Here is a 27317-nt window from a genome sequence, read left to right as displayed (position 1 = left end):
AACTCGTCTGGAAGCTTTTTGCTGTGATGTGTGTGTCACTAACAAGGCCAGCATTTGTTGATTTGTTGCCTATCCCTGTTGAGAAGGTGGTAGTGAGCCACCTTGTTGAATCGCTGCAGTTCATGTGATGTAGGTGGGGTTGGAGGTAAACTTGCGGGTAATGATGTTGATGGTGTTGAGTGTGTTGTCAGAGCTGAACCTGTCCAGACAATTGGACAGTATTCCAGCGCACTCCTGACTTTGTGCCTTGTAGATGATGGTCAGGCTTTGGAGAGTTGGCAGGTGAGTTTCTCCCTAAAGAATTCCCAACTTCTGACCTGCTGTAGTAGCTAGAGTTGGCCCATGGTAACTTCCAGGGATGTCGATAGTGGGGGATTCAGCAATGTTGATGTTGCTTAATGTGAAGGGAGATTGTTAAATTCTCTCCTGTTAAAGATGGTCATTGCTTGGCACTTGTGTGATGCGAATGTTACTTGCCACTTATCAGCCCAGGCCTGAATGTTGTTCAGGCCTTGCTGCATGCAAGCAAAGACTGCTTCAGTATCAGAGAGTTCAGGAATGCTTGATGTTTGGTAGCAATCATCAGTGAACATCCCCACTTCTGACCTTTTATGAAAGGAAGCTAATTGAAGGTGCTGAAGAATAAATGCAGTTTTGTCCTAGTTTCAAAATCAGTGTTCTATCAAGTTTGCTTCTATAAAAATGTAGCCGATCTTTTGCATTTCAAATATTTTGGCTGTGGTTCAAAACTTTACACTTTATCTTCTGCATGCGTTTTGTGCTGTTTCCTTTTTACCTTGATGAAAACTAAATAATTTGTCACTCTTGTCTTTAGAACTACTGACTACTCAGCACTATTTAATTTATTGAATCAATTTTCAATTTCAAGATTATTAAACCACATAATTTGGAAAAAAGCTACATTTTAAAGTTTACGTTTTAAAGCTGCGTGTATTCATAAAAGCTTAAAGGAACAGAGATGAAGGTAATTATAAGTCACAGTTCTTGTTTAGACCTGCCCAAAATATCATTTGTTGGCTATTCTTTGTGATTGAGCATGTTGCATCCATTCTGTTCTGGCAGTTCTTAACCCCAGGCATTCAGGGAGTGGCTGGCATGGGACATCAACTGGTTGGTGAACATCCTGTTTTTTTAAAAATCTTATGGCTCTTTTGTCATAAGACTTCTTATTGGCAAGCAAATTTGTAATGATAACACTGAACAGTTTCCTGGTTGCATTTGAATAAATACTGTAAAATATTCATTGCATGAGTTTTTTTCCACTCAATAGGAACTTCCAATTCCAACACCTGTAAAGACCAGGTTACCGTCAGAGCTTTTTGGTGATGCATTAATGGTTCTGGAGTTTTTACATGCATTTGGAGACCTGTTTGACCTCCAGGATGAGTTTCCAGATGGCATGACTCTAGGTAATGCTTCTGTAAGAAATATGTAGTACAAGAAAAATGTACAGTAATGGGGAATATTTTTGATAGCCTACATTTCTACCCCAGGTTTATCCAACAGAAGGCAAAAATCTGTATTTGTCTTTGGGGCTCTAAGACACAGTAGCAAAGTTATATTTGTTGACTATCCCGAGTTGTTCTGGAGGTTGAATTATTGCATTTTTTTATGATGGATTGAATATCAATCCAGCATCAATGAAAATCATTATACAAGTCCCACTCAGGGCAGTTTGTTACTTGAAAACTGTTCTCATAACACTTTTGCTCTCGGTGGTAGGGATTGTGCTTTCTGCAGCCACAGTGTGCTGGTGGCAGATGACATAATCTGGAGTCCAGTAGCAGGTACAATGATAAAGCAAACTTTACAGATGGGCATTGAGCTTCTTGAGTGTTGGGGCTGCATCCATCATTATCACACTCCTGATTTGAGCCTTCTAGATGATGTAAAAACTTTTGAGAGGTCAGGAGATGAGCTGCTTATTTTTGTCCAGCTCTTGTAGCCAAAGTGGTATTGATGACTGATCCATTTAAATTTCTGTATTAATTTGAAATTGTTTTTCTTAGAAACCTTTTGTCATGTTTTGTTTCTCAATAGTCATGTTGGACAGTGGTAGGAAATTTTCTCTCATAAAGCTGCAATGTTCTATAACGTGCCTTGGATGCATAGGTTAGAACTAAAATAGCTTACTTTTAGGGAGAAATTCTTCATGCAAAAGAAATTCTTTATAATACATCAAAACCATAGCTACAAGTTTCATTAATGAAACCTTCTGAGGTGCTCGTTATCTGTTGTCCCTGAGTGGTAGTCATTTATGTTAAGTCAATTTAGTGCTGCTTGTCTAACTTTGATGATTTTAGTGCAAAAAGTCTTGTAACCTATATATGTCTTGTTTATAGAATGCTTATGGTTGCAAGATATATTGCTGAAAGATTTCATTTAAGATCTGATGATTTTTTTTTTTGCTGATTAATTCACAGAGAGCCTCGAGGAAGCACTTGTTGGAAATGACACTGAAGGACCACTCTGTGAATTGCTGTTTTTTTTCCTAACTGCAATTTTTCAGGCACATGCTGAGGAAGAGGAAGTAGCCAAAGAACAGTTAAAAGAGGCTGATCCAAAAGGTTTGAGATTGTTCCATGTCTGGTGCAAAATTATTTACTAATACAGTGTAACAAGGAAATTATGCTGACATTTGCATCAGTCTTCCAGTCAGGGGTTATGTCAAAGTCCCTTGAGAATCTCATTAGCATACGTGAAGACCATCCTAAAACAGGTGGAAATCAGAATAAACCTTTGGGAATGTCAAGTTCCATCATTTGCCTTCAAGTCTCTTTTTTATGAATGGGACATAGCCACAGATGGAGACCATTTAGCCACTCGAGCCTGTTCCGCCATTCAGTGAGATCGTGGCTGATCTGTGACCTAACTCCACATACGGTCTTTGCCCGGTGTTCTTGGTTAACAAAAATCTATTAGACTTGGTTTTTAAATTAACGAATGATCTAGCATAATTTGCTGTTTTTGGAAGAAGGTTCCAAACTTTCTCCACAATTTGTGTGCTAATTTCATTCCTGAAAGATTCGGGTCTAATTTATAGACTATGCTCTTCGTCCTCGGCCCCCCCAAGAAGCAGAATATGTTGGGAACCCACCAAAACACGATCTGCTATAGCACAGAACTTGGCATAACGCAGGCATGTCTTGGACCCCAAAATTTTCATTGTGTGATGGAGATATGCGCATGCCTCTCCCTCATTACGAACACAGCCATCCACTATTCAAAGCAAAAGATATTAAAAGCACCCTTTTAATCATTTGTTTGATTTTACACAGTGTGTGCTTTATTCATTTACTTTGGAGCATGCTGACTGGAAACTAGGGATATGCACACATTATTGACCCTGGTACTGATGGGATCAAGCCTGAGTGCTAGTGTGTGAAATAACAAGCCCTCACCTATAACGTGGTCTCATTGCTGTGGACCCAATAGATTTGATGGGATCCCAGTGTAGTTTCTATCTATCATATCTGTTGCCCTTAACATCTTGAAAACCTATCACTGCAAAACCATCTAAATTCCAGGGACCCTAGCTTGTGTCATCTCTCCTCTTAATTTCACTCTTGGGGGCCTAGGTATCATTTTTGTATATCTACGCTGCACTCCCTCGACGGCCAACATATCCTTACGTATGGTGCCCAGAACTCCCTTTAGTACTCCAAGTGTGATCTAACCAGGACTTTGTATAGCTGAAGCATGATTGCTACCTGCTTGTATTGTACCTAGTTCTGTCAGCATGCCATTAGCCATTTGGAATATTTTCTGTGCCTGTTCATGGCAATTTAATGATCTATGTACATGAACTTCAAGTCTCTTTGGATCTTCACTGTTTCAAGCTCTTCACCATTTAGAAAGTACCTTGTTCTATCCTTTTTTAGGTCCACAGTGGATGACCTCACATTTGCCTGCATGAAAATTCAGTTGCCACAGTTTTGCCCATTCATTTAGTTTATCAGTATGTCTCTAATGTCACACTTCTATCTACTCTGTTTACAATGCTGTCAATATTTGTAACGTCGGCAAATTTGAATATGTTTCTATCCCATCATTTTAAGCTAAGAATAAATAGCTGAGGCCCCAATACAGATTGTTGTGGGACACCATTAGCCATGTCCTGTCTTTATCCTTAATCTCTGTCTCCTGCTTCGCCAGTTTCCTAACCAGGTCAGTAATTTTCCTTCGGTTCCATGCACTTCAGCTTTAGCTAATGATCTCTTGTAAGGGACTTTATGGACTGCCAAAAGGCATTTGATATAAATAACATCCATAAACATTTCCCTTTCATAAAATTCAACTGGTGTTCAGCAGGCATAAGTTACCTTTTACAAATCCAAACTGGCTCTCTAATTAGCTGAAAATTTTGACCTATGTAATTTTTCAATCTAAAGAAACAGTTCCTGAATAGAGGGAACATTGGAAGATCTACAATTTCTTACCTACTTCCATTAAAACCCTGGCATGGAAACCATCAGGTCCTGGGGATCTGTTGCTTTTTAGTCCTCTTAATTTCTCCTTTGCTGTTAACTTATGTTAATTTTGTTGAATCCCTGTCCCTGATTGAATACTAAATTCTTTGGAATGTCTGGCATGCTGATCTCTTCCTCCACTGTAAATACTGATGCAAAATCATTCTTCTTATTTTCAAAGGAAGTTTTGAGGCCCACTCTTTTCTGAATGTAATTATTAAAGTTATCAATTTTGACGTTCCATGCAAGTTTATTTTATCCACTTTTTTGTAGCTCTTACTGTCTGTTTAGTCACCCTATGCTGTTTTATCCTCTGCCAGAATCTGTTGCTTTTGGGGTTTTTGGATGCTTTTCCTTTTAGCTTGGTGCTGTCACTTACCTCTTTAGTTGTCTATGGCTGTCTTTTTTAGATAGGGTTCTTGCCCCTTTGAGGTATAAACTGGTTTTGAATCACGTTAAATTATTTTTGAGCACTTCCCACTGTTCACCTGTCATTTTACCCGTTAAAAGGATTTGCTCAGTTTACTGTGCAAAGTCAGCCTGCCTTAAATCTAGAATCTTAGCGTTTTCACATTTCTACTTTTCAAACACTACGTTGAATCTGATGATACTGTGATTGCTGTTAGATAAATACCGGTAGGCTGTTAAATAAATCTAGCTCATTACTCATCATGAAATCTAATATGGCCTGCTCCCTGGTTGGCTCTGGGGCACTTTGTTGCAAAAGAACAACCCAGGATACTCTGAACCTATTCACTACCTTTCTGACATGCTGGTGTGAAAGGTATAATCCTCCTTTAAAAACCACCCTGCCTTTGCTACTTACTTTTCTAATCTGCATTTAGACAGTTTACTACTTCACAGCAGTGTCGTCTTAAATCTTTTTCTTAATTCCACCCGTAAAGTTTCCACGGCCTATCTCCATGTCTACACTTCATAATATAGGAAATGGGGCAGCCAGTTTGTGCACAACAAGTTCCCACAAACAACTCTGTGATAGTGACCAGGTAATTAGTTTTGTAATGTTGATTGAGGGGCAGTGTTCCTTCTAAACTGCGCAGCTGTACAGCAACCTGAATGCTCCTGTCCAGTGCATGCACAAATCAGCATTTCTGAGTTACCAAGTGCGCACAGCTGCACAAAATAATTAGATGGCCTCCACACTTTGAGTGGTTGTGCACTTCTTTTAAAAAAAGAGGGGGCATTGTTGGGAGAGAAATGCTGGCCAGAACACTGGGGTTTGCGTGTTCTCACCAAGGAGAGTGGCTAAAGTAAATGTTGATCCCTTAGAGGCAAAAACAGAAGGAATTATGGGAATGAGGAAGTGGCAAAAACATTATTTTGTGTCTTGTCATCATAAATTCTAGTACGGTCAGACAAAGTCAACATGGTTTTATCAAAGGGAAATCGGATTTGACAAATATTTTTCAAGGCTGTAACTAGTAGGGGTAGATAAATGCTGAACCAGTTGATGTATTACACCTGGATTTCCAAAAGGCATTTGGTAAGGTGCCACACAAAAGGTTAATATGCAAAATAAAGGCTCATGGAGTTGGGGGTAATATGTCAGCATGGATGGATGATTGGTTAATGGACAAAAAGAAGAGAGTAGGAATCAATGGGGCATTTTCAAGTTGGCAGAGTGTAACTAGTGGAATGCCACATGAGCACAAGAAATAGGAGCGGGATTAGACCATATGGCCCGTTGAGCCTGCTCCACCATTCAATACAATTGTGGCTGATCTTTGGCTTCAACTCCACTTTCCTATCTGATTCCTTTATGCTAAGACTCCTTGGATCTGTCCATCCCAGCCTTAAATGTATTTAATGATGGAGCATCCTCAATCCCCTTGGGTAGAGAATTCTGAAGATTCACATCCCTTTAAGTGAAGTAATTTCTCCTCGGCTCAGTCCTAAATGCTCAGCCCATTATCCTGAGGTTCTACCCGTGTTTCAGATTCCCCAACCAATGGGGAATCTACCCTTGTCTACCTTATCAAACATCTTCAATATCTTGTATGTTTCAATGATATCACCTCTCATTCTTCCAAACTGCAGAGAATATAGACCCAATTTACTCAGCTTCTCATCATTGAACAACCCCCTCATCCCAGGGAACAGTTTAGTAAACTGTTGCTGTACTGTCTCCAATGCAAGAATATTGTTCCTTTAAATATGGAGAACAAAATTGCACACAGTATTCCAGATGTGGTCGCGCCGTATCCCTGTACAATTGGAGCAAGACTACCTTATTCCTATATTCCAATCTTGCAATGAAGGCCAATAGGCCATTTGCCTTCCTGATTGCTTGCTGTACCTGCCTGCTAACTGTCTACATTAAAAGGTTATTGTGTAAAATAAATGTTCATGGTACAAGGGGTAACATTGGCACGGATAGAAGATTGGCTAACTAACCGGAAGCAATTAGTATAAATGGACCTTTTTTGGGGTGACAGGATGTGACAAGAGGTGTGCCACGGGATCAGTGCTGGGGCTTCAATTTTTTTTACTTCTCTAAATGACTTGAAGAGACCAAAGGCATGGTTGCTAAATTTGCTGACAGTGCAATGATAGGTAGAAAAGAAAATTGTGAAGAGAATATAAGGAGGCTATAAAGGGTCGTAGATTAAGGGAGTGGGCAAAGACCTGGCAAATGGAGAATAATGTGGGAAAATGTGAAATTGTCCACTTTGGCAGGAAGAATAAAAGAGAAGCTTATCTAAATGGTGAGAGATTGCAGAGCCCTGAGATGCAGAGGAATCTGGGTGTCCTAGTGTATGAATCACAAAAGATTAGTATGCAGGTACAGCAAGTAATTAGGAAAGCTAATAGAATGTTTTCATTCATTGTGAGCAGAACTGATTGCAAAAGTAGTGAACTGGCAAGACCACATCTGGAGTACTCTGCAATATCGCTCTCTTTATTTAAGCAAAATGTAAATGCGTTAGAAGCAGTTCAGAGAAGGTTTACCAGGAATGGGTGGGTTGTCCTGTGATGAAAGGTTGGACAGGTTAGGCTTGTATCCACTGGACTTAATCAAAACCTTTAAGATCCTGAAGGGCCTTGACAGGGAAATTGTGGAGAGCATGTTTCCTCTTGTGGGAGAATCCAGAACTCTGGTTTCACTGTTTAAAAATAAGGGCTGGCTTAATTAAGACACATGAGATATGTTTTCTCTGAGGGTAGTGAGCCTTTGGAACACTCTTCCTCAAGAGGCGGTGTAAGCAGAGTCTTTGAATATTTTTGAGGCAGAGTTAGATAAAATCTTGATGAAGAAGGGGTGAAACATAGAAAAAAAGACACGTTTTTGGGGGTTGGCAGGAATGTGGGGCTGAGGTTACAATCAGATCAGCCATGACCTTATTGAATGGCAGAGGAGGCTCGAGGGGCCCAGTGACCTACTCCTAATTCGAATGTACATATTCCTTGTACAAGCACACCTGAGCTCTCTGAACATCAACGTTTATCATTTTCACACCTGTTTTAAAAAAAATTCTGCTTGACTATTTTTAGAACCAAAGTGAATAACCTCACTTCCCCATATTATATTTCATCAGTCACATTGTTGCCCTGTCTATTTATGTATCCTCCCCACAGCTTACTTTTCCACCCAGCTTTGTATCAACAGCAAACTCAGATACATTACTGTCTCTTCATGTAAATCATTAATATAGATTGTAAATAGTTGAGGCCCCAGCACTGATCCTTGTAGCACTAAGTCACAGCTTCTCAATTTGAAAATGCCCTGTTTCTGCCCACTCTTTGCCTCCTGTCCATTAAGCAATCCTCTATCCATGCTAATATATTACCCCCAACTTGATGAGCCCTTATCTTGCCTATTAATCTTTTGTGTGGCACCTTTTCAAATGCCTTTTGGAAATCCAAGTATACTACTTCCATTGGATTCCCCTTTATCCCAATATTTACATGCTCAAAAAACTCTAATAAATCTGGATTTCCTTTTCATAAAGCCATGTTGAATGAAATAAGGACATTAGTGAAAAGGGACCTGGCCTCAGAAAATCATGAAGTAGAATCCAGTCTGGGAAGAAATTAAGAATAACAAGTCAAAAAACACTGGTGGTAGGAGTTTTTTTAGGCCCCCTGACAGTAGTTATACCATTAGGCAGAGCATTAAACAAGAAATTATTGCAGCCTGTAACAAAGGTGATATAATATGTGGGGGATTTTAATCTTCATATAAACTGGGACAAGAAAATTGGCAAGAGTGGTCTAGAAGATGAGTTGTAGAATGCTTTTGTGACAGTTTCCGTGAAAGCATTAGGCTTTTCTAAGTACATTGTTAAGATTTCCTTAATAATAGATTCCAGCATTTTCCCAATAACTGATGTTAGGCTATGTTTTCTCTCCTCCCTCTTTTGTTGAAGACCAGCGTAACATTTGCCAACTTCCAATCTGATGGTATCGCTCCCGAATCTAAGGAATTTTGGAAAATCTTAACTAGTGCATCCGCTATCTCTGGCTACCTCTTGGATTCCTAGGATGTAGGGCATCAGGCCCTGGGGATTTGTCAAATTTCAGTCCCTTAAGTTTCTCCAATACTATTCCTCTGCTGATATGAATTACCTTAATTTTCTCACTCTTTTAGGCCCTAGGTTACCCTCTATTTCAGGCATGCAACTGGAAGAACCCATATTTGTTCAATGTCTCTGTCATTTCCTCATTCCCCATAATTTTTCCTGTCTCTGCTTCTAAGGGACCAACTCTCTTTTTTTTATACACTTATAAAAGCTCTTACAACCTTTTATTTTATTCTTGGCAGTTTAATCTCATTCTATTTTTGCCCTGTTAATCAATTTTTGGTGGCCTTTTGTTTGTGATTGGAGTACGTCACTTTCAAACTTAATATGGAATTCAATGGTATAATGATGACTCTTTCCCAGTGGATCTTTTACTATGACTTTAGTAATTAACTCTGCCTGATCACACAATATTAGGTCGGTTTCACAAGTATTGCTCCGGAAACTCTCAAAAACATTCTACAAACTCATCTTCTAGACCACTCTTGCCAATTTGTTTGTCCCAGTCTGTGAAGATTAAAATCTCCCACATATTACATCACCTTTGTTACAGGCTGCAACAATTTCTTGTTTATTGTTCTACCTAATGGTAAACTACTGTTAGGGGGATAAAAATTCCTACCACCAGTGTTTTCTGACCCTTGCTGTTCATAATTTCCACCCATACTGGATTCTACTTCATGATTTTCTGAGGCCAGATCCTTTCTCACTAATGTCCTTACTTTATTCTTCACTATCAGAGCTACCTCCCCTCTTTTGCCATTCTGTCTGTCTTGCTGAAATATTGTGTACCCTGGAATGTTTATTTAGTTGCTTGGTTGTACAGAATCTGAGTATTGCTGGAAAAAGAGGCATGCTGTTGAAGCTTTTTATCTTGCATTCATCAGGGCAAATGCAAGAATGCCGAATCTCAAAGAGAACACCAATTTATATTGCATGAGAAAATGAGTGCTGATTGGTTGGCAAGTCAGCTTTGGCTGAGATGTTGCAGTGCTGAATGCACCAGGGAACTATTGTCTCTCTCGCTTTTGTTTATTAAAAAAAAATACAATGTCTGGACATAGTCCTTTTGCCTGCAGAAAACTGGTCCCTGCATACGAATATATGTAGCTTCTGGAAGGCATAAATGAGCTATATTCTGAGCCTGACTGATGATCTTAAAGTGGTTGTTCATGCAAGTCTTAACACAGTTTGGATCGTTCAGCAAATGCTGTCCAATCGCGGAATCGCATCTAACATTAGACATTATGGGCCGAATCTTCTGTGGGATGGCATTCGCTGCCAGATTGCTACACTGTTCCTTTTCACTTAATTTAGACTGGAGCTGCACATTTCTCGCCCTGACTTCTGACTAGGGTCTGCTGAGAAATATGCAGAGTAGGAAGTGACTAGTTTCAAAATGTTCTCAATGGTGTTTTGATTTAATTGCTGATGGAATTTATAACACTTAATTGTGGATGTTACAAAAACAGCCAAAGGAGGTTGGAATTTTAAACTTGTACTGCTTTTTAAAATTTTGCCTGTTAATTTGTTTTAAATTTTTTTTTTGTCATCTTCCTACTTCCAACTTTTAAAGTTTTGATAATCTCAGTCCTGCCACTTGGCAGAAGTTACAAAGGTGCGTAAAGCTAGAAGTTTAGTTTGAAGTTTAATAGTGGTGGGGCAAGATGGAGAAGAGACCGCACAGAGTTAAAATGCAGACTGATACTTTGTATAGATGCAATCAGCTTGCTCACGAAGCCTATGTTGGCCTAAGGTTTGAAAATGCGGTATTTTTTGTCATTGCTGTTATGATCCCCAGCTGATGTTAGTACTGGACAAGCCATGTCCCAGGGTGGAACTTGGCTTGATAGATTGTAACTTTTATTTTTTGTTTAGAAACTTGGAGGGCACCTACTGAGCAGAGTCACAGGAGTCAGCTGCTGAACTTTTTAACAAAAGCCTAAAACACTTATTTTTAAGGATAACATAAATTACAAAAGTTATCTTATACTCATGTTCACAGTAAGTATACAGTCCATGTAAAACAATAGGTGACCTGTGGTCAGGCACACCACATTCTGATACCAAGTGACAGATGCCACCTCATGAGACAAGTGGTTTCACCGAACTCAGTCTTTCACACAAGGGTTTCTAATCTTCACTCTCGAAGAACTCATTTTGGGATCTTCTCCCAAACGATGCTTTCTCTCAGATGTTTTCCACAAGGGTTCACCTCCAGGCCCTTGATCTCTCTTTCCAACATGCTTCTCTCCTGGATCACCACGTGCATTCAAGCTTTGCCTTCCACACACTCTCTTGCAGATACTCAGCCATGCCAACAGAACACCACTGCTTCATAAGCTCAAAGTAAAGAGTTGTGGACCTTCGGCTGTCTCCTTGGATCTCCTTCTTACAAACCTATTTTGCTTTAAGTATATGTCCTGCAGCTTTCTCCCTTTAAGCCTGGAGCCACCTTCTCTGCTTCTTACTTTCACTTCCGCTGAACAGGACCTTTTTCAGACTTCTGTTTCTTCGTTTGACTAGGTCTTCTTGGGACCCCTCCTTTTGGTCTCGCTCCTTGGCTTTAGGATCTTTCTGTTCTTTTGGGAAATCTGCTCTCACTGCAGTTCCCTCTGCTGTGTCCAGCTTCTCATGGCTTCAACTGAAATAAAAAAAACTTCTGTTTCTTCCTGTCTCTCTTTCTCTGGGCCTCCTGTTGCCAGGCAATAACCCAGTTTTCTACCTTTTGTTTTCACTTCCCCTTCCAGAGTTGTACAACCTCATTAAAATGCAGGAAAATTTTAAGTGAAACTAAAAACTCAAGTTTTCCCCCCCCTTAACACACAAATAAAGAAACACAATTAAATTTAAACTTAAGCTAAAACTCATTCTGAACACCCACAAATACAAACATAACTTAAGCTATCTCTCATTCTTAACATTGCTCAGAAGTGTTCTTGAACCTGCCTTCAATGATGCACGGAAACAATAATCAATGAGTCTCTGGCACCTTTAAACACGAGAATCTTGTTTACAGATTTAACAGATGCTTTGGATGAAGATCTAGATTCTACTAAAAGTGCAGTCTCTGCAGTTGCAGCTTTCGCAGCTGCATGGCCCCAGCTCTACCAAGGTGATTTTTATTTTTCATTCCAATTTCCATTTGTAATGGGAAAACTTGTAGTTTAACAGGCTATTGATAACCAAAATGTTTTCCCGCTTGATTGAAGGCTGCACATTGCATGATTTGGATCTTGATAGCTGTACGCTGTCTGAAATCCTCCGGCTTCACATCCTAGCAGCAGGGGCAGATGTGACACCAGCAAATGCCAAGTATCGATACCAGCAACAAGGTGGATTTGATGCCACAGATAATGCTTGTGTCGAATTCAGGCTGAGCAACCCAGGACTGTTGAAAAAATTAACAAATACTCCAGTGTACGACTTGACATCAGGTAATGAAGACATTGGACTAAGATCAAATTTAAAGGTCAATTGTTTTTCTTTATTGAAATCCCATATTTGTTGCTTTTGCAAAAATTTGATTTTAATTTCTGATTCTGTTCCTTAGTCGGATAGATTGTTCAATTATTGCATAATTGAGATTTTTTAAAGTAAAACCATGTCTTATTCATACCAGATCAAAAGTTGCCACCTGTGTAAAGTTTTCAAAGAAACTGGAGTGTGTAAGACTAGGGACCTGGAGTTTCTTTTCCATGTTAGTACACATGATTGGTTATGTCATCAGGAAGTGAGGATTAAATTCTGTTAGTCAACTGGATCAGTAAGCACAAAACTTCAAAATGAACTTGCATATTGAAGTGGCATGTTATAATTACTTTCCTGTTCTCTTGTCAGCGGAGAAGCTGAAGATACTGCATGCTTTGTGTGGACAACTACTGACTTTGGTTTCCACAAGGGATTTCATTGAAGATAATGTGGAGATTCTAAAGCAGGCAAGGCAGGAATTTAGGGAACTGAAAGCTGAACAACACCGTAGAGGGAGAGAAGAGGCTGCAGCAAGGTATGGGCTAAATGCAATAACACCTAGTGCAAATTGACTGGATATGTTGTTGCAATCGGTGAATAAGTTATGTGCATCTATTGTGCATGATGTATACATAGTGACTTCCATGGCCTCAGCCTGTTCCCAAATCAGCTTGGAGCAAATAACTACCTTTGTTCCATTGTCCCTCTTATGTTGGCAAGATGACGGTCTTTGTGCAAATGGCAAAGTCCCAACGAATGAAATGTTCTCAGTGTTGGTTGCAGGAGCAATGTTAGCCAGAATGCAAAGAAATCACTTCTTTTAAACAATGGCACCCAAACAAGCAGACTGCGTCTCCAGAGCAGCACTCTGGCTTAAATTGGATGTCTGCAACTGGACTGGAGCCCCCCACACCCTTTTCTCTGAGGCACGATGTATAAATCAATGCTGTCATTTGCTGCATCCACTGCACAGTTGCAATTGAACCTGTGTAGATGTTTGTCCACTGAAGCAGACATAATTCTAAATAGCATCTTCGTAGAAACTTGTTTCGTTCCACCAAATTATCTCCAGTGATCTTGTTTTCTTAACTGCCTCCCCTCACATGGACCCTGCCTTGTATGTATAATGTATTTTTTAAATCATCTATTAATGACACTTCTACCAAAGATTCAGAAATTCATAAATGGTTGGTTATAAATTGATTTGATAAAGTTTGACTAAAATTGAACAAGTCAGGCATTTCTATAATTGGCTTCCAGTATCAAATTTTGCATTCATTTTTGAAAATCCACACAGTGGACACTGGTTTCACAGTGGTTCAGACCACTGCTGTCAGGATTTCCTCCTCCTTGCTGCCTTGTTGGTGCCTTTGCCACATGTATATATTTTTTTGTTTAAATCCAGCTTGAAACCTGTGTGTTCTCCCCATTGAAAAACAGGAAAAGTCTCTTTTCTCTTCATTGTAGAAAAGATGGCAAAGTGGATGCAGATAAGCTAAGAGAATTCTAAATTTCCTACTTATACTGTGTTCTTGCACATAGCCTTGGTGACATTATACTTTACGTTACAGATATCGTAAGAAAAGAGAAGAGCGACTGAAAGAGCAAGAACAGAAAATCAGGGATAGACATGACCAGCTAAAAGAAGAGGAACAGAGAAACTCAAAAAGAAATGCAATGTAAGTTTTTAATTAATACTGGCACATTGAAGAAATATTACGCGCATCTGGTGTGAGTAGGAGAAGGTGCATATTGGAAACCTCCATTCCAGGCAGAACTTCTAAAGAATTACAATCTAGGTACAGAGCTAGGTTGTGCTCCATTCTTAATTTTTGATGAAGCAACATGAATGTTCTGTTTTAAACTAGAATTACAATTTCAAAAGCCTGTTGATAGACTATTCTAGTTGGGCAATTTGTCCATTATCATACTAACCATGTGGAGTGTACATATGGAGTCCTTTTAGCTGCAGGAAGCCATCTCAATGTGCTTCATTTTTGGGAGGGGGGAAAAAAGATTAGCAAGATGGAAAACAGCATTAGGGAGGTGCCTTCTTTAAAATGGAGAGGGATGGTACAGTAAAGAGTAGATGGAGATTTGTGCGAAGAAGGATAGTGGCTAAATGAATTCCCCTCATTGAGGGAGCAGGGGACAAGCAGTTCATCTTTAAAGGAGCAGAGGCATCTTGGACAGTAAGACTAAGACTAGAGGCAAACACGAAGGTTGGGGAAGTGAGGATGGATATTTTGACCTTGAGCACTTTTAAGTTTTTGGATCAGCCAGACGAGTAGTCGATCATTTTTCCTTAGGTAACAGAATGTTGCCGAATGTTTAAGATATTTTGCCCTCGTGCATTTTAATTCTTCCTTTTAAATTTATCTATTTAAACTATGTAATATTTTGTATATTTCAACGAAATGAAAGCCCCTCTCCTTCAACCCTCCCAACTACCTCCTTTCAAAAAAGAGTGGAATTGTCCGTCTTGTATCTCGCCTCATCACATCTCAAATATCCCCATGCAATGTAAGAAGAACTAATTATTTTGAAGTGCATTTATTTGCTCCATTTGTTTGTTTAACATTTTGTACATGGCTAGTTGCAAGGTCCCACAATGTGTAGCATAAACAAAAATGCTGGTAATGCTTAGGTCAGGCAGCATTTGTGGAGAGAAACAGAATTAATGTTTCAGATTGATCTTTCATCAGAATGCCATTAGTTCCCATTGAAAAGATGTAAGGCCATCAGCCTGAAACATGAACTCTGTTTCCTCCACAAATGCTGCTTGACCTGCTGAGTAGTTCCAGCATTTTTCATTTCTATTTCATATTTCCAGCATCAGTGGTATTTTGCTTTGGTATTAGCCCCACAATGTATGTTTTGCTACCATTATTTTCCTTTTTGAATTCTAGTTTTCTGTCTTGCTGCCAGACCTGCTGAGTTTTTCCAGGTAATTCTGTTTTTGTTTTGGATTTCCAGCATCCGCAGTTTTTTTGTTTTTTTCTGTCTTGCTATTCATTTCCTATTATGAACCTGGAAGAATGTGTCTTTAGTTATTTGCATTCACTGGGCCTTTCTGGCACCTTTTTCAAACTGCCATGGCAACTTGCCGATCTTTCCAATTGTCCACCTATTTCTGGGATTTCCTATTTAATGTGCATGTTTCTCATGCATATGTTCATTTTAGATAATCAACTTTTTTTTCAAACCTTCAGCTTTTCAGAAATACAGGGAGAGGTGGTGGCATAGTGGTCATATCAGTGGACTAGTAACCTAGAAGCCCATTGCCATCATCGTCAACCCACCTCTTGGCACAGTGGTATACAGTCAGGAGGGAGTTGCCCTGAGAGTTTTCAGCATAGATTCTGGATGAAGTCTCAGTGTATTAGATCAACAATGTCCATCACCAAGAGTGGCCCAATAGTACCACTACTGACAGAGCTGGCAGAGTCCTAAAGGGCATAGCTGCTAGACTGAACCTGCAGCAAATGGTGAGGGAACCAACAAGAGGGGAGAAACCTAATTGACCTCACCCTACCATTCTACCTGTTGCAGATGCATCTGTCCGTGACAGTATTGGTAGAAGTGATCACCATGCAGTCCTTGTGGAGATTAAGTCTTGTCTTCACATTTAGGATACCCTCCATCATGTTGTGTGGCACGACCACCATGCTAAATGGGATAAATTCGAACAGATCTAGGAACTCGAGACTGGACATCCATGAGGCGCTGTGGGCCATCAGCAGCAGCAGAATTGTATACAACCACAATCTAAACTTGTAGCCTGGTATATCCCCCACTCTACCATTACCACCAAGCCAGGGGGTCAACCTGGTTCAATGAAGAGTGCAGGAGGGCATGTCAGGAGCAGCACCAGGCATACCTAAAAATGAGGTGTCAACCTGGTGAAACTACAACACAGGACTACTCGCATACCAGACAGCGAAAACAGCTTGTAATATAGCTAAGAGATCCTACAAACAACAGACCAGATCTAAACTTTGCAATCCTGATATTTGGTTGTGAATGATGGTGGACAGTTAAACAGTTAACTGGAGGAGGAAGGGGCTCCACAAATAGCCCCATCCTCAATGATGAGGGAGCTGAGCACATCAGTACAAAGGATAAGGCTAAATCATTTACGAAATTTTCAGCCAGAAATGTCAAGTGGATGATCTATCTTGGCTTCCTGAGGTCCCCAGTATCACATATGTCAGTCTTCAGCCAATTAGATTCACTCTGTAATATCAAGAAATGCCTCAGGGCACTGAATACTGCAATATGGACCCTGACCAAATTCCAGCAATACTAGTGAAGACTTGTGCTCCAGAGCTAGCTGTGCCCTTAGCCAATCTGTTTCAGTACAGCTACAACATTGGCATCTACGCGGCATTGTGGAAAATGGCCTTGGTATGTCCTGTCCACAAAAAAACAGACAAACCCAACCTGGCCAATTACTGCCCCAACAATCTTGTCTTGATCATCAGCAAAGTAATAGAAGGGGTCATCGGTAGTGCTATCAGGTGGCACTTAGCAATAATCTGCTCATTGACACTTCATTTTGGTTCCTCCAGGGCCACTCAGTTCCTGACCACATTACAGTCTTGGTCCAGACATGGGCAAAAATGTTCAGGTGAGTGACTGCCCTTGACGTCAAGGAGCCCTAGCAAAATAAATCAATGGGAATCAGGGGGAAAACTTCCCACTGATTGGAGTCATACCTAGTACAAAGGAAAGGGGGCTATGATTGTTGGAGGTCCATTGCCCCAGTCCCAGGGCATCACTGCAAGAGTTCCTCAGGGTCATGTCCTGGGCCCAACTAGCTTCAGCTGTTTCATCAATTACCTTCCCTCCAGTATAAGGTTAGAAGTGGGGATGTTTGCTGATGATTGCATAATATTCAGCACTATTTACAACTCCTCAGATACTGAAGCAGTGCATGCCCTCCTGCAGCATGACCTCGATAACATTCAGGCTTGGGCTGACAAGTGACAAATAATATTCGCAACGCACAAGTGCCAGGCAATGAAAATCTCCAACAAGAGAGAATCCAACCATTTCCCCATGACATTCAATGGCATTATCATTTTTGAATCTCCACCGTCAACATCCTGGGTTGTTACCATTGACCAGAAACCGGACTGAACCAGCCATATAATTATCGTGGCTGCAGGAGCAGGTCAGAGGCTGGGAACTCTGCGAGTAACTGTCCTCTTGGCTCCCTAAAGTCTCCCCACCATCTACAAGGCACAAGACAGCAGTGTGATGGAATGCTGTCTACTAGTCTGGATGAATGAAGCTCCAGCAACACTCGAAGCTTGACACCACCCAGGACAAAGCAGCCCACTTGATTGGCACCCCATCCACCACCTCCAACATCCATTCCCCCCTCCACTGTTGCACAGTGGCAGCTGTGTGCAACATCTACAAGATGCACTGCAGGAATTTACCAAGGCTCCTTCGACAGTGCCTTCCAAACTCACGACTGCTACCACCTAGAAGGACAAGGGCAGCAGACATGTGGAAACACCACTAGCTGGAAGTTCCCCTCCAAGCCACTCACCATCCTGACTTGGAAATATATTACTGTTACTTCATTGTCACGAGATCAAAATCCTGGAACTCATTCCCGAACAGCGCTGTGGGTATACCTGCATCACATGGACTGCAGTGGTTCAAGAAGGCAGCTCACCACCACTACCTCGAGGGTAATTAAGGGTGGGCAATAAATACTGGCCTAGCCAGCGATTCCCGCATCCCATAAAATAATTTTTTAAAAGTACTCGGCAGGACTCAGCAATTAGTTATTGTAATGCACTGGAGTAGATTTTAATGCATTTTTCATTAAAGTTAGATCTTCGTGATCGGGTAATTTTCTTTTATTCATTTCATTTTTTTTAACAAACGAGCAATGTACCCAAAACTAACTAATTTCTATCTGGATAATAATAAAGTGCATTGAATTAATAACAGTGAATTGATTTGAGTTACATGCATGATTTTCCAATCTGATGCGACCTTTCCAGAATCTAAGGAACTTTGGAAAACCGTAACCAATACATTGACTATCTCAGCAGCCACTTCTTTTAAGCCCCTTGGATGAAGTCCATCAGGTCCTGGGGTCTTGTCAGCTTTTAGTTCTAATAATGTTCTCAGTACCCTTTCCCTGATGATTGCAATTCTTAAGTTCCTCCGCCCTTTCAGCTCTTGATTTGCAATTATTTCTGGGATGTTATTTGTATCCTCTACAGTGAAGACAGATGCAAATACCTGGTTAATTTATCCACCATTTCCTTATTTTCCACTATTAATTCCCCAGAATCACTCTTTAGAGGGTCCACACTCCCTTTAGTTAGTCTTTTTCTTTTTAAATACCTGTAGAAACTCGCCATCAGTTTTTACATTTCTACCTAGCTTTCCCTTGTACTCTAATTTCTCCCTCCTTATTTCTCTTTCAGTCATTCTTTGCTGGTTTTTTTATGCTATGTCCAATCTTCTGTCTTGCCATTAATCTTTGTGGAATTATATGCTTTTCTTTCATTTTGATACTGTCTTTAACTTCTTTAGTTTGCCACAGATGGTGTGCTCTTCCCCTGCAGTCTTCCTTTCTCAGTGGATTGTATTTTTGCTCAGTGTTATGAAATATCTCCTTGAATGTCTGCCACTGCATCTTTACTGACTTATCCCTTAATCTAATTTCCCAGTTCACTTTAGCCAGCTTTGTTTCATACCCTCATAATTGCCCTTATTTAAGTTTAAAACACTTATTGTCTTAGACCTGCTCTTGTCTCCCTTAAACTGAATGTGATGTTCAATTATGTTATGATCACTGCCTAGGGACTCCTTTACCATGAGGTCATTAATTAATCCTGCCTTAGTGAACTTTACCAGATCTAGAGTAGTCTGCTCTCTGCCCTAGCAGATGCTGCTCTCAGAAACTGTCCTGAAACACATCATGAACTCATCTTCCATGCTACCTTTGCCAATCTAATTTGTCCAATCAATATGTAAAATAAAGTAAAAGGAAAAGGTGGATGAATTGAACAGATATTTTACATCTGTTTTCACTGTAGAGGGTGCAAATATTATCCGAGAAATAATTATGCACCAACAAGCGAAAGGGAGGAAGGAACTTAAAACGATTACAATCACCGGGGAAAGGGTACTGATAGTAGAACTAAAAGCTGACAGTCCCAAGACCTTGATAGACTTCATCCTAGGGTCTTAAAAGAAATGGTTGCTGAAGATTCTGAAAAGGTCCCATCAGATTGGAAAAATAGTGAATGTAACTCAAATCAATTCACTATGATTAATTCAATGCACTTTATTATTATCCAGATGGAAATTAGTTTTGGGTACATTACTTGTCTGTTTTAAAAGAAACAAGTGAATAATAACAGAAAATTACCCTATCACAGATCTAACTTTAATTAAATATGTATTTAAAAACTAGACCAATGTATTAAAATAATCAGTTGGTGAGCCCTGCCCTGAGTGCACATCCTCATCCATACATCACTCCTGTTAAAAATCCTGTCAGAGAAGGGACAAACAAATTCAAGAACTCAAAAATAAAATTGCTCATGATTATCACTGCACCTTTGTCACAAGCCCCTATTATTTCTTCTTGGATACTCTGTATTGCTGTGTGGTTACTGTTGGGGGCCCTATAAACAGCTCAATCAAGTGAATTCCTACCTTTACTAATTCTTATCAAGATGTACAGTTTGGGTAGAGACCTTACAAATTAAGGTCATTCCTATCTATTGTACTCAAGTCATCTTTAATTAACAGAGGTACCCCTTCACCTTTTCCTAGCTCTTGTCCTTCTGAAATGTCATGGACTCTTGAATATTCAGATCCCAACTCCACATCCTTGGATCTCATCACGTTTAAATCATTGAGTTATTTTTTTGAAGTGTAACCACTTGTAAACATGTATAGGCAAACATGGCATCCAACTTGCACCCAGGAGGTTGTTGTAAATGGTAATTGAGATAACTAGTGGTCTTTGGAACTTGAGGGATGAATGTTGGCTAGGGAAGATTTTTGTCTGTCCGCATGGGCAGATGTGGCCTTTATTTAATCTGGGGAACAGCGTCTCCAATGTACAGCAGGGAAATGGAACCAAGTGGATAGCTGTTAGTGCAGGTACAATGGACCAAATGGCCTCTTGTGTTGTAAACATTCAGTGAATGCTCCTAGCATTCAGATCATAGAATGACACAGTAAAGAAGACGCCCATTATGTCTATGCTGATTCCATTGCCTCACTCTTTCCACCTGGTCCTGCAATTTTTTCTACTTCATATTTTATCCACTTCTATTTGAAATTTGTCATTGAATGTGCTTCCACCACTTTCATTCTGCATCAGCATAATTTGCAGTATAAAATGTCTGATTCTTTTGCCAATTGTTTTAAATCTCCATCCTCTGCCACTGGAACCATCTTATTGACTCCCATCAAGTTTCTTCTTCACTGTCAAGTGAACCACCCGGTTTCTCGTAGAATGAAACTTTAAATATTGTTCAGAGAGAATTGGATGTATTTGTACAAGGAACACAAAGTAAGCATGCAGGTACAACAAGCAATTAAGGAGGCAAGTGACATATTGGCCTTCGTTGCAAGGGGATTGGAGCACAAGAATAAAAACCATCTTGCTACAGCTGTACTTATACCGGGCTTTGGTGAGACCACACCTGGAGTGCTGTGTGCACTCCATATTTAAGGTAGGATGTACTTGCACTGGAGGTGGAACAGCCAAGGGTCATGAGATTCCTGGGTTGAGGATGTCGTCTTATGATGAGAGGCTGAGTAAATTGTTTGTTCTCTGGAGTTTAAAAGAATGAGTGGTGATCTCATTGAAACATACAAGATTCGGAAGCTGCATGGCAGGTAGGCACCAAGGTGTTATCTAGAACTCAGGGGCACAGTCCCAGTATAAGGGGATGATCATCTAGGACTGAGATGAGAAAAATTTCTTCACTCAGGCTTATGATTTTTTAAAATTCTCTACCCCAGTAGGTTGTGGATGCTTCATCATTGAATATATTTAAGGCTGACATAGGCAGCTTTTGGTGTGTCAGGAAATCAAGGGATAGTGTGTAGATGAGGGTAGTGCAGTTGATGTAGTTTCAGCAAATTCTTTGACAAAGTCCCACATCAGAGACTTATAAAGGAGGCAAAGGCACATGGGATACAGGGTAATTTGATATGGTCAATTCAAAATTGCCTTAGTTGTAGGAGACAGAGAGTGATGACAGAAGGATGCTTTAGTGACTGAAAGCCAGTGTCCAGTGGCGTACCACAGGGATCTGCTGGGTCCCCTATTATTTGTCAATTATATAAATGACATAGATGACTATATGGGGGGTAAAATTAGTAAGCTTGCAGATGACACAAAGATTGGCCGGGTGGTTAACAGTGAGGTTGAGTGTCTTGGGCTACAGGAAGATATAGATGGGATGGTCAAATGGGCAGATAAGTGGCAGATGGAATTTAACCCTGAAAAGTGTGAGGTGATACAATTTGGAAGGAGTAATTTGACAAGGAAGTATTCAATGAACGGCATGGCACTAGGAAGTTCTGAGGAACAAAGGGACCTTGGCATGTGTGTCCAAAGGTCTCTGCAGGCAGAGGGGCATGTTAGTGGGGTGGTGAAAAAGGCATATGGGACACTTGCCTTTATCAATCGAGGCATAGATTACAAAAGTATGGAGGTCATGTTGGAGTTGTATAGAACCTTGGTGAAGCCACAGCTGGAAGAGTAGTGTGTGCAGTTCATGAACTCTCTCCTCCATCCCCACCCCCTTTCCGATCCCCCTTTTTTTCCAATAATTTATATAGATTTTTCTTTTCCCACCTATTTCCATTATTTTTAAATGTATTTCCATCCATTGTTTTATCTCTACCTTTTAGCCTATTTCGATCCCTTCCCCCCACCCCAACCCCACTAGGGCTATCTGTACCTTGCTCGTTCTGCTTTCTACCCTTAATGTCACCTATTAGCACATTCCTTAGATAATATCACCACCTTCAATACCTTTGTCCTTTTGTCTATGACATCTTTTGGCTATCTCCACCTATCACTGGCCCTCAATCCAGCTCTACTTGTTCTTCTCTCCCCCCCCCCCCACCCCAAGCAAACCAGCTTATATTTCTCCTTCTATTTTTCCTTAGTTCTGTTGAAGTGTCATACGGACTTGAAGTGTTAACTGTGTTCCTCTCCGCAGATGCTGTCAGACCTGCTGAGTTTTTCCAGGAGTTTTTATTTTTGTTTTGGATTTCCAGCATCCGCAGTTTTTTGCTTTTATATAGGAAGAATGTGATTGCACTGGAGAGGGTGTAGAGGAGATTCCTGGGATGAAACATTTAAATTATGAAGAGAGGTTGGATAGACTTGGGTTGTTTTCGTTGGAGCAGAGAAGACTGAGGGGCGACCTGTTCGAGGTGTACAAGATTATGAGGGACATGGGCGGGGTGGATAGGGAGCAGCTGTTCCCCTTAGTTGAAGGGTCAGTCACAAGGGGACATAAGTTTAAGGTGAGGGGCAGGGGGTTTAGGGGGGATGTGAGGAAAATCTTTTTTACCCAGAGGGTGGTGACAGTCTGGAATGCACTGCCTGGTAGGGTGGTGGAGGCGGGTTGCCTTACATCCTTTAAAAAGTACCTGGATGAGCACTTGGCACGTCATAACATTCAAGGCTATGGGCCAAGTGCTGGTAAATGGGATTAGGTAGGTAGGTCAGGTGTTTCTCATGTGTCGGTGCACACTCGAAGGGCCTCTTCTACACTGTGAATCTGTGATGGGGAACAGGGCTCAGTGGAGTTGGGGCAGCAGATGTGGTCTACTCTTTTTGTTCTTAGACTGCCCCAATCAATCCTCTCTGCTACTTCATGAAAAAATTCAGCTAAGATAGTCAAACACAATTTGAATTTAACAAATCCATGCTGGCTTTTATCATTAACTCATATGCATAAAGGTCTATGCATTTATTTTAACCTTGTCTCTTTTATTTATCTGAACATATTTTTTGCTTAATTTTTACTCGTCCCTCAAGTACCAAAAACCACTGAGATAAAAACAAAAAACTGCGGATGCTGGAAACCCAAAACAAAAACAGAATTACCTGGAAAAACTCGGCAGGTCTGGCAGCATCGGTGGAGAAGAAAAGAGTTGACGTATCGAGTCCTCGTGACCCTTTTTTTATGAAGGATCATGAGGACTCGAAACGTCAACTCTTTTCTTCTCCGCCGATGCTGCCAGACCTGCTGAGTTTTTCCACGTAATTCTGTTTTTGTTACCAAAAACCACTAGTTATCTCATTTACATCGTTTGACTACCCTCCTTGGTCTAATTACTCTCAATCGCTAGTTTGAAATGTTCATTGTTTGCAGCTAGTCTCTCTGCTCATGTTCCCATTAGATTTAGGGCACATAATTGTTTTTCTTCTTCAGTCTTATTTTTGAGTGACGAATAATTTGCCTTGAACTATAACATTCAAGCACTGAACTATAGTTGCAGTGAATGTGTCAGTATGTTCTGTTTTTTAAAAAAGCTAATTATCTGCAATGTTAGGCAACTTGCTCCTTTTATCCACCACCATGCCAAAAACTAGCATAGAACAGGATTTTTGCATAAAGGTCTTGATTAATCCACAAACAGAACTGCCCCGGTAGACCGATCGTCTCAGCTTGCTCCTGCCCCACAGAACTCATTTCTCGTTATCTTGACTCCCTTCTCTCTCCCCTTGTCCAGTCCCTTCCCACCTACATCCGTGATTCCTCTGACACCTTACGTCACATCAACAATTTCCAGTTCCCTGGCCCCTACCGCTTCCTCTTCACCATGGACGTCCAATCCCTCTACACCTCCATCCCCCACCAGGATGGTCTGAGGGCCCTTAGCTTCTTCCTCGAACAGAGGCCCGAACAATCCCCATCCACCACTACTCTCCTCCGTCTGGCTGAACTTGTTCTCACGCTGAACAATTTCTCCTTCAACTCCTCTCACTTCCTCCAAATAAAAGGTGTGGCTATGGGTACCCGCATGGGCCCCAGCTATGCCTGTCTCTTTATGGGGTATGTGGAACATTCCTTGTTGCAGTCCTACTCCGGCCCCCTTCCACAACTCTTTCTCCGGTACATCGATGATTACTTTGGTGCTGCTTCATGCTCTCGTCAGGACTTGGAAAAATTTATTAATTTTGCTTCCAATCTCCACCCCTCCATCATTTTCACGTGGTCCATCTCTGACACTTCCCTTCCCTTCCTTGACCTCTCTGTCTCAATCTCTGGTGATAGACTGTCCACCAATATCCATTACAAACCCACCGACACCCACAGCTATCTCGACTACAGCTCCTCACACCCCACTTCCTGTAAGGACTCCATCCCATTCTCTCAGTTCCTTCGCCTCCGTCGCATCTGTTCCGATGATGCTACATTCAAAAACAGTTCCTCTGACATGTCCTCCTTCTTCCTTAACCGAGGTTTTCCACCCACGGTCGTTGACAGGGCCCTCAACCGTGTCCGGCCCATCTCCCGCGCATCCGCCCTCACTCCTTCTCCTCCCTCCCAGAAACATGATAGGGTCCCCCTTGTCCTCACTTATCACCCCACCAGCCTCCGCATTCAAAGGATCATCCTCCGCCATTTCCGCCAACTCCAGCATGATGCCACTACCAAACACATCTTCCCTTCACCCCCCTTATCGGCATTCCGTAGGGATCGCTCCCTCCGGGACACCCTGGTCCACTCCTCCATCACCCCCTACTCCTCAACCCCCTCCTATGGCACAACCCCTTGCCCACGCAAAAGATGCAACACCTGCCCCTTCACTTCCTCTCTCCTCACCGTCCAAGGACCCAAACACTCCTTTCAAGTGAAGCAGCATTTCACTTGCATTTCCCCCAACTTAGTCTACTGCATTCGTTGCTCCCAATGTGGTCTCCTCTACATTGGAGAGACCAAACGTAAACTGGGCGACCGCTTTGCAGAACACCTGCGGTCTGTCCGCAAGAATGACCCAAACCTCCCTGTTGCTTGCCATTTTAACACTCCACCCTGCTCTCTTGCCCACATGTCTGTCCTTGGCTTGCTGCATTGTTCCAGTGAAGCCCAACGCAAACTGGAGGAACAACACCTCATCTTCCGACTAGGGACTTTACAGCCTTCCGGACTGAATATTGAATTCAACAACTTTAGGTCGTGAGTCCCCTCCCCCATCCCCACCCCCTTTCTGTTTCCCCCTTCTTTTTTTTCCCAATAAATTATAAAGATTTTCCTTTTCCCACCTATTTCCATTATATAAAAAAAAAACCCACTAGAGCTATACCTTGAGTGCCCTACCATCCATTCTTAATTAGCACATTCGTTTAGATAATATCACCAACTTTAACTTTAACACCTATGTGTTCTATTGTACTATTGTTGTTGACATCTTTTGATGATCTGCTTCTATCACTGCTTGTTTGTCGCTACAACCACACCAACCCCCTCCACCTCTCTGTCTCTCTATCTCTCCGCCCCCCACACACACACCTTAAACCAGCTTATATTTCAGCTCTTTCCTGGACTCGAACTCAAGTTCTGTCGAAGGGTCATGAGGACTCGAAACGTCAACTCTTTTCTTCTCCGCCGATGCTGCCAGACCTGCTGAGTTTTTCCAGGTAATTCTGTTTTTGTTTTGGATTTCCAGCATCCGCAGTTTTTTTGTTTTTATCTTGATTAAGTTGTCTGGCTCAATCTTGAGCCACTGATCTCAGCTTAGATAATGGTTAGGGAGAAGAAATCACTTGAGCTCTTGATTACGATCTTCTGATTGTTGTAAGTGCACTTAGGGGAACACTGAATGAGATCAAGATTGGACTCCACTATGCACCGTCCACCCTTTCCAGAGGTGGAATGACTTGCCATAATTGTAATGTTTGACAAACAGAAGTGAATTGTTATGATAGCATTAATAAGATATGGTTGCAAGATGATGACCAGGCCTAGGAATTGAATATTCAGGGGTACTTGATATTTTGATAGGTTCGGCAGAAAGGACAATAATGTAGCATAGCTCTGTTGTGAATGATGGCATCAGTAAAGTAATTAGAAATGATATAAATAGAAAGAATGCTCAAAGTACTCAGCAGGTCTGACAGCATCTGTGGAAAGAGAGACTGAGTTCATGTTTCAGTTTTTTCTTGATTCTGTTATGGGATGTGGACATCACTGGCAAGGCCAGCATTTGTTGCTCATCCCTAATTGCCTTTGCACTGAATGGCTTGCAGAGGGCAGTTGCTCTGAATTCAAATGTAGGCCAGATTGGGGAAAGATGGCAGATTCCTTTCCTTTGTGAACATCAGTGAAACAGGTGGGTCATGATTACTGGGACTAGCTTTCAATTCCAGATTTATTAAAATAAAACTTGAAAAAGTTAGAAATGTAATAGGCCTTGAGCAAGTGAAGGGGAGTGAGGGTGGAAAGAAATACAAAAGGGAAGATCTTTGATAGGGTGGAAGACAGGGAAAAAATGAATGACAGACTTCATAGTGTAAGGCCAAAGGGAGTTGCACAGTAACAGAAGATGCGTTGAGAGATGTGAATGTTGGGACTGTAGTTCAAAGTAAAGGAGATGAAAGAGAAATGAGGTGGTTAAAATAAGCAACAAAAAACACAACAAAATGGGGGAAATGGTCCAGAGAACTACAGGAAAGTTGTGGTGCAGAAAGAGGCCATTCAGCCTATCGTGTCTGCACCAACCAAAAAGAGAAAAAGGACACTTGGCGCTCATTTTAATCCCACTTTCCGGCACCTGGTCCATACCCTTG

The 27317-nt window shown here is 41.1% G+C and overlaps 1 protein-coding gene across 1 annotated transcript in view; it reads left to right on the top strand.

Moving 5' to 3' along the window:
- Positions 1-27317, top strand: part of baz1a (bromodomain adjacent to zinc finger domain, 1A) — a 101182-nt gene that overhangs the window by 28758 nt on the left and 45107 nt on the right. Inside the window, exons 11-16 of the mRNA XM_041214530.1 lie at positions 1292-1430; positions 2445-2588; positions 12051-12146; positions 12244-12468; positions 12872-13037; positions 14074-14181. Of these exons, the coding sequence (XP_041070464.1) occupies positions 1292-1430; positions 2445-2588; positions 12051-12146; positions 12244-12468; positions 12872-13037; positions 14074-14181 (878 nt within the window). The remainder of the gene's footprint in view (positions 1-1291; positions 1431-2444; positions 2589-12050; positions 12147-12243; positions 12469-12871; positions 13038-14073; positions 14182-27317) is intronic.

This window comes from Carcharodon carcharias, chromosome 20, assembly GCF_017639515.1.
Source record: "Carcharodon carcharias isolate sCarCar2 chromosome 20, sCarCar2.pri, whole genome shotgun sequence".
In the NCBI taxonomy this organism is placed as follows: domain Eukaryota; kingdom Metazoa; phylum Chordata; class Chondrichthyes; order Lamniformes; family Lamnidae; genus Carcharodon; species Carcharodon carcharias.
This window is presented reverse-complemented; position numbering and strand designations above follow the sequence as displayed.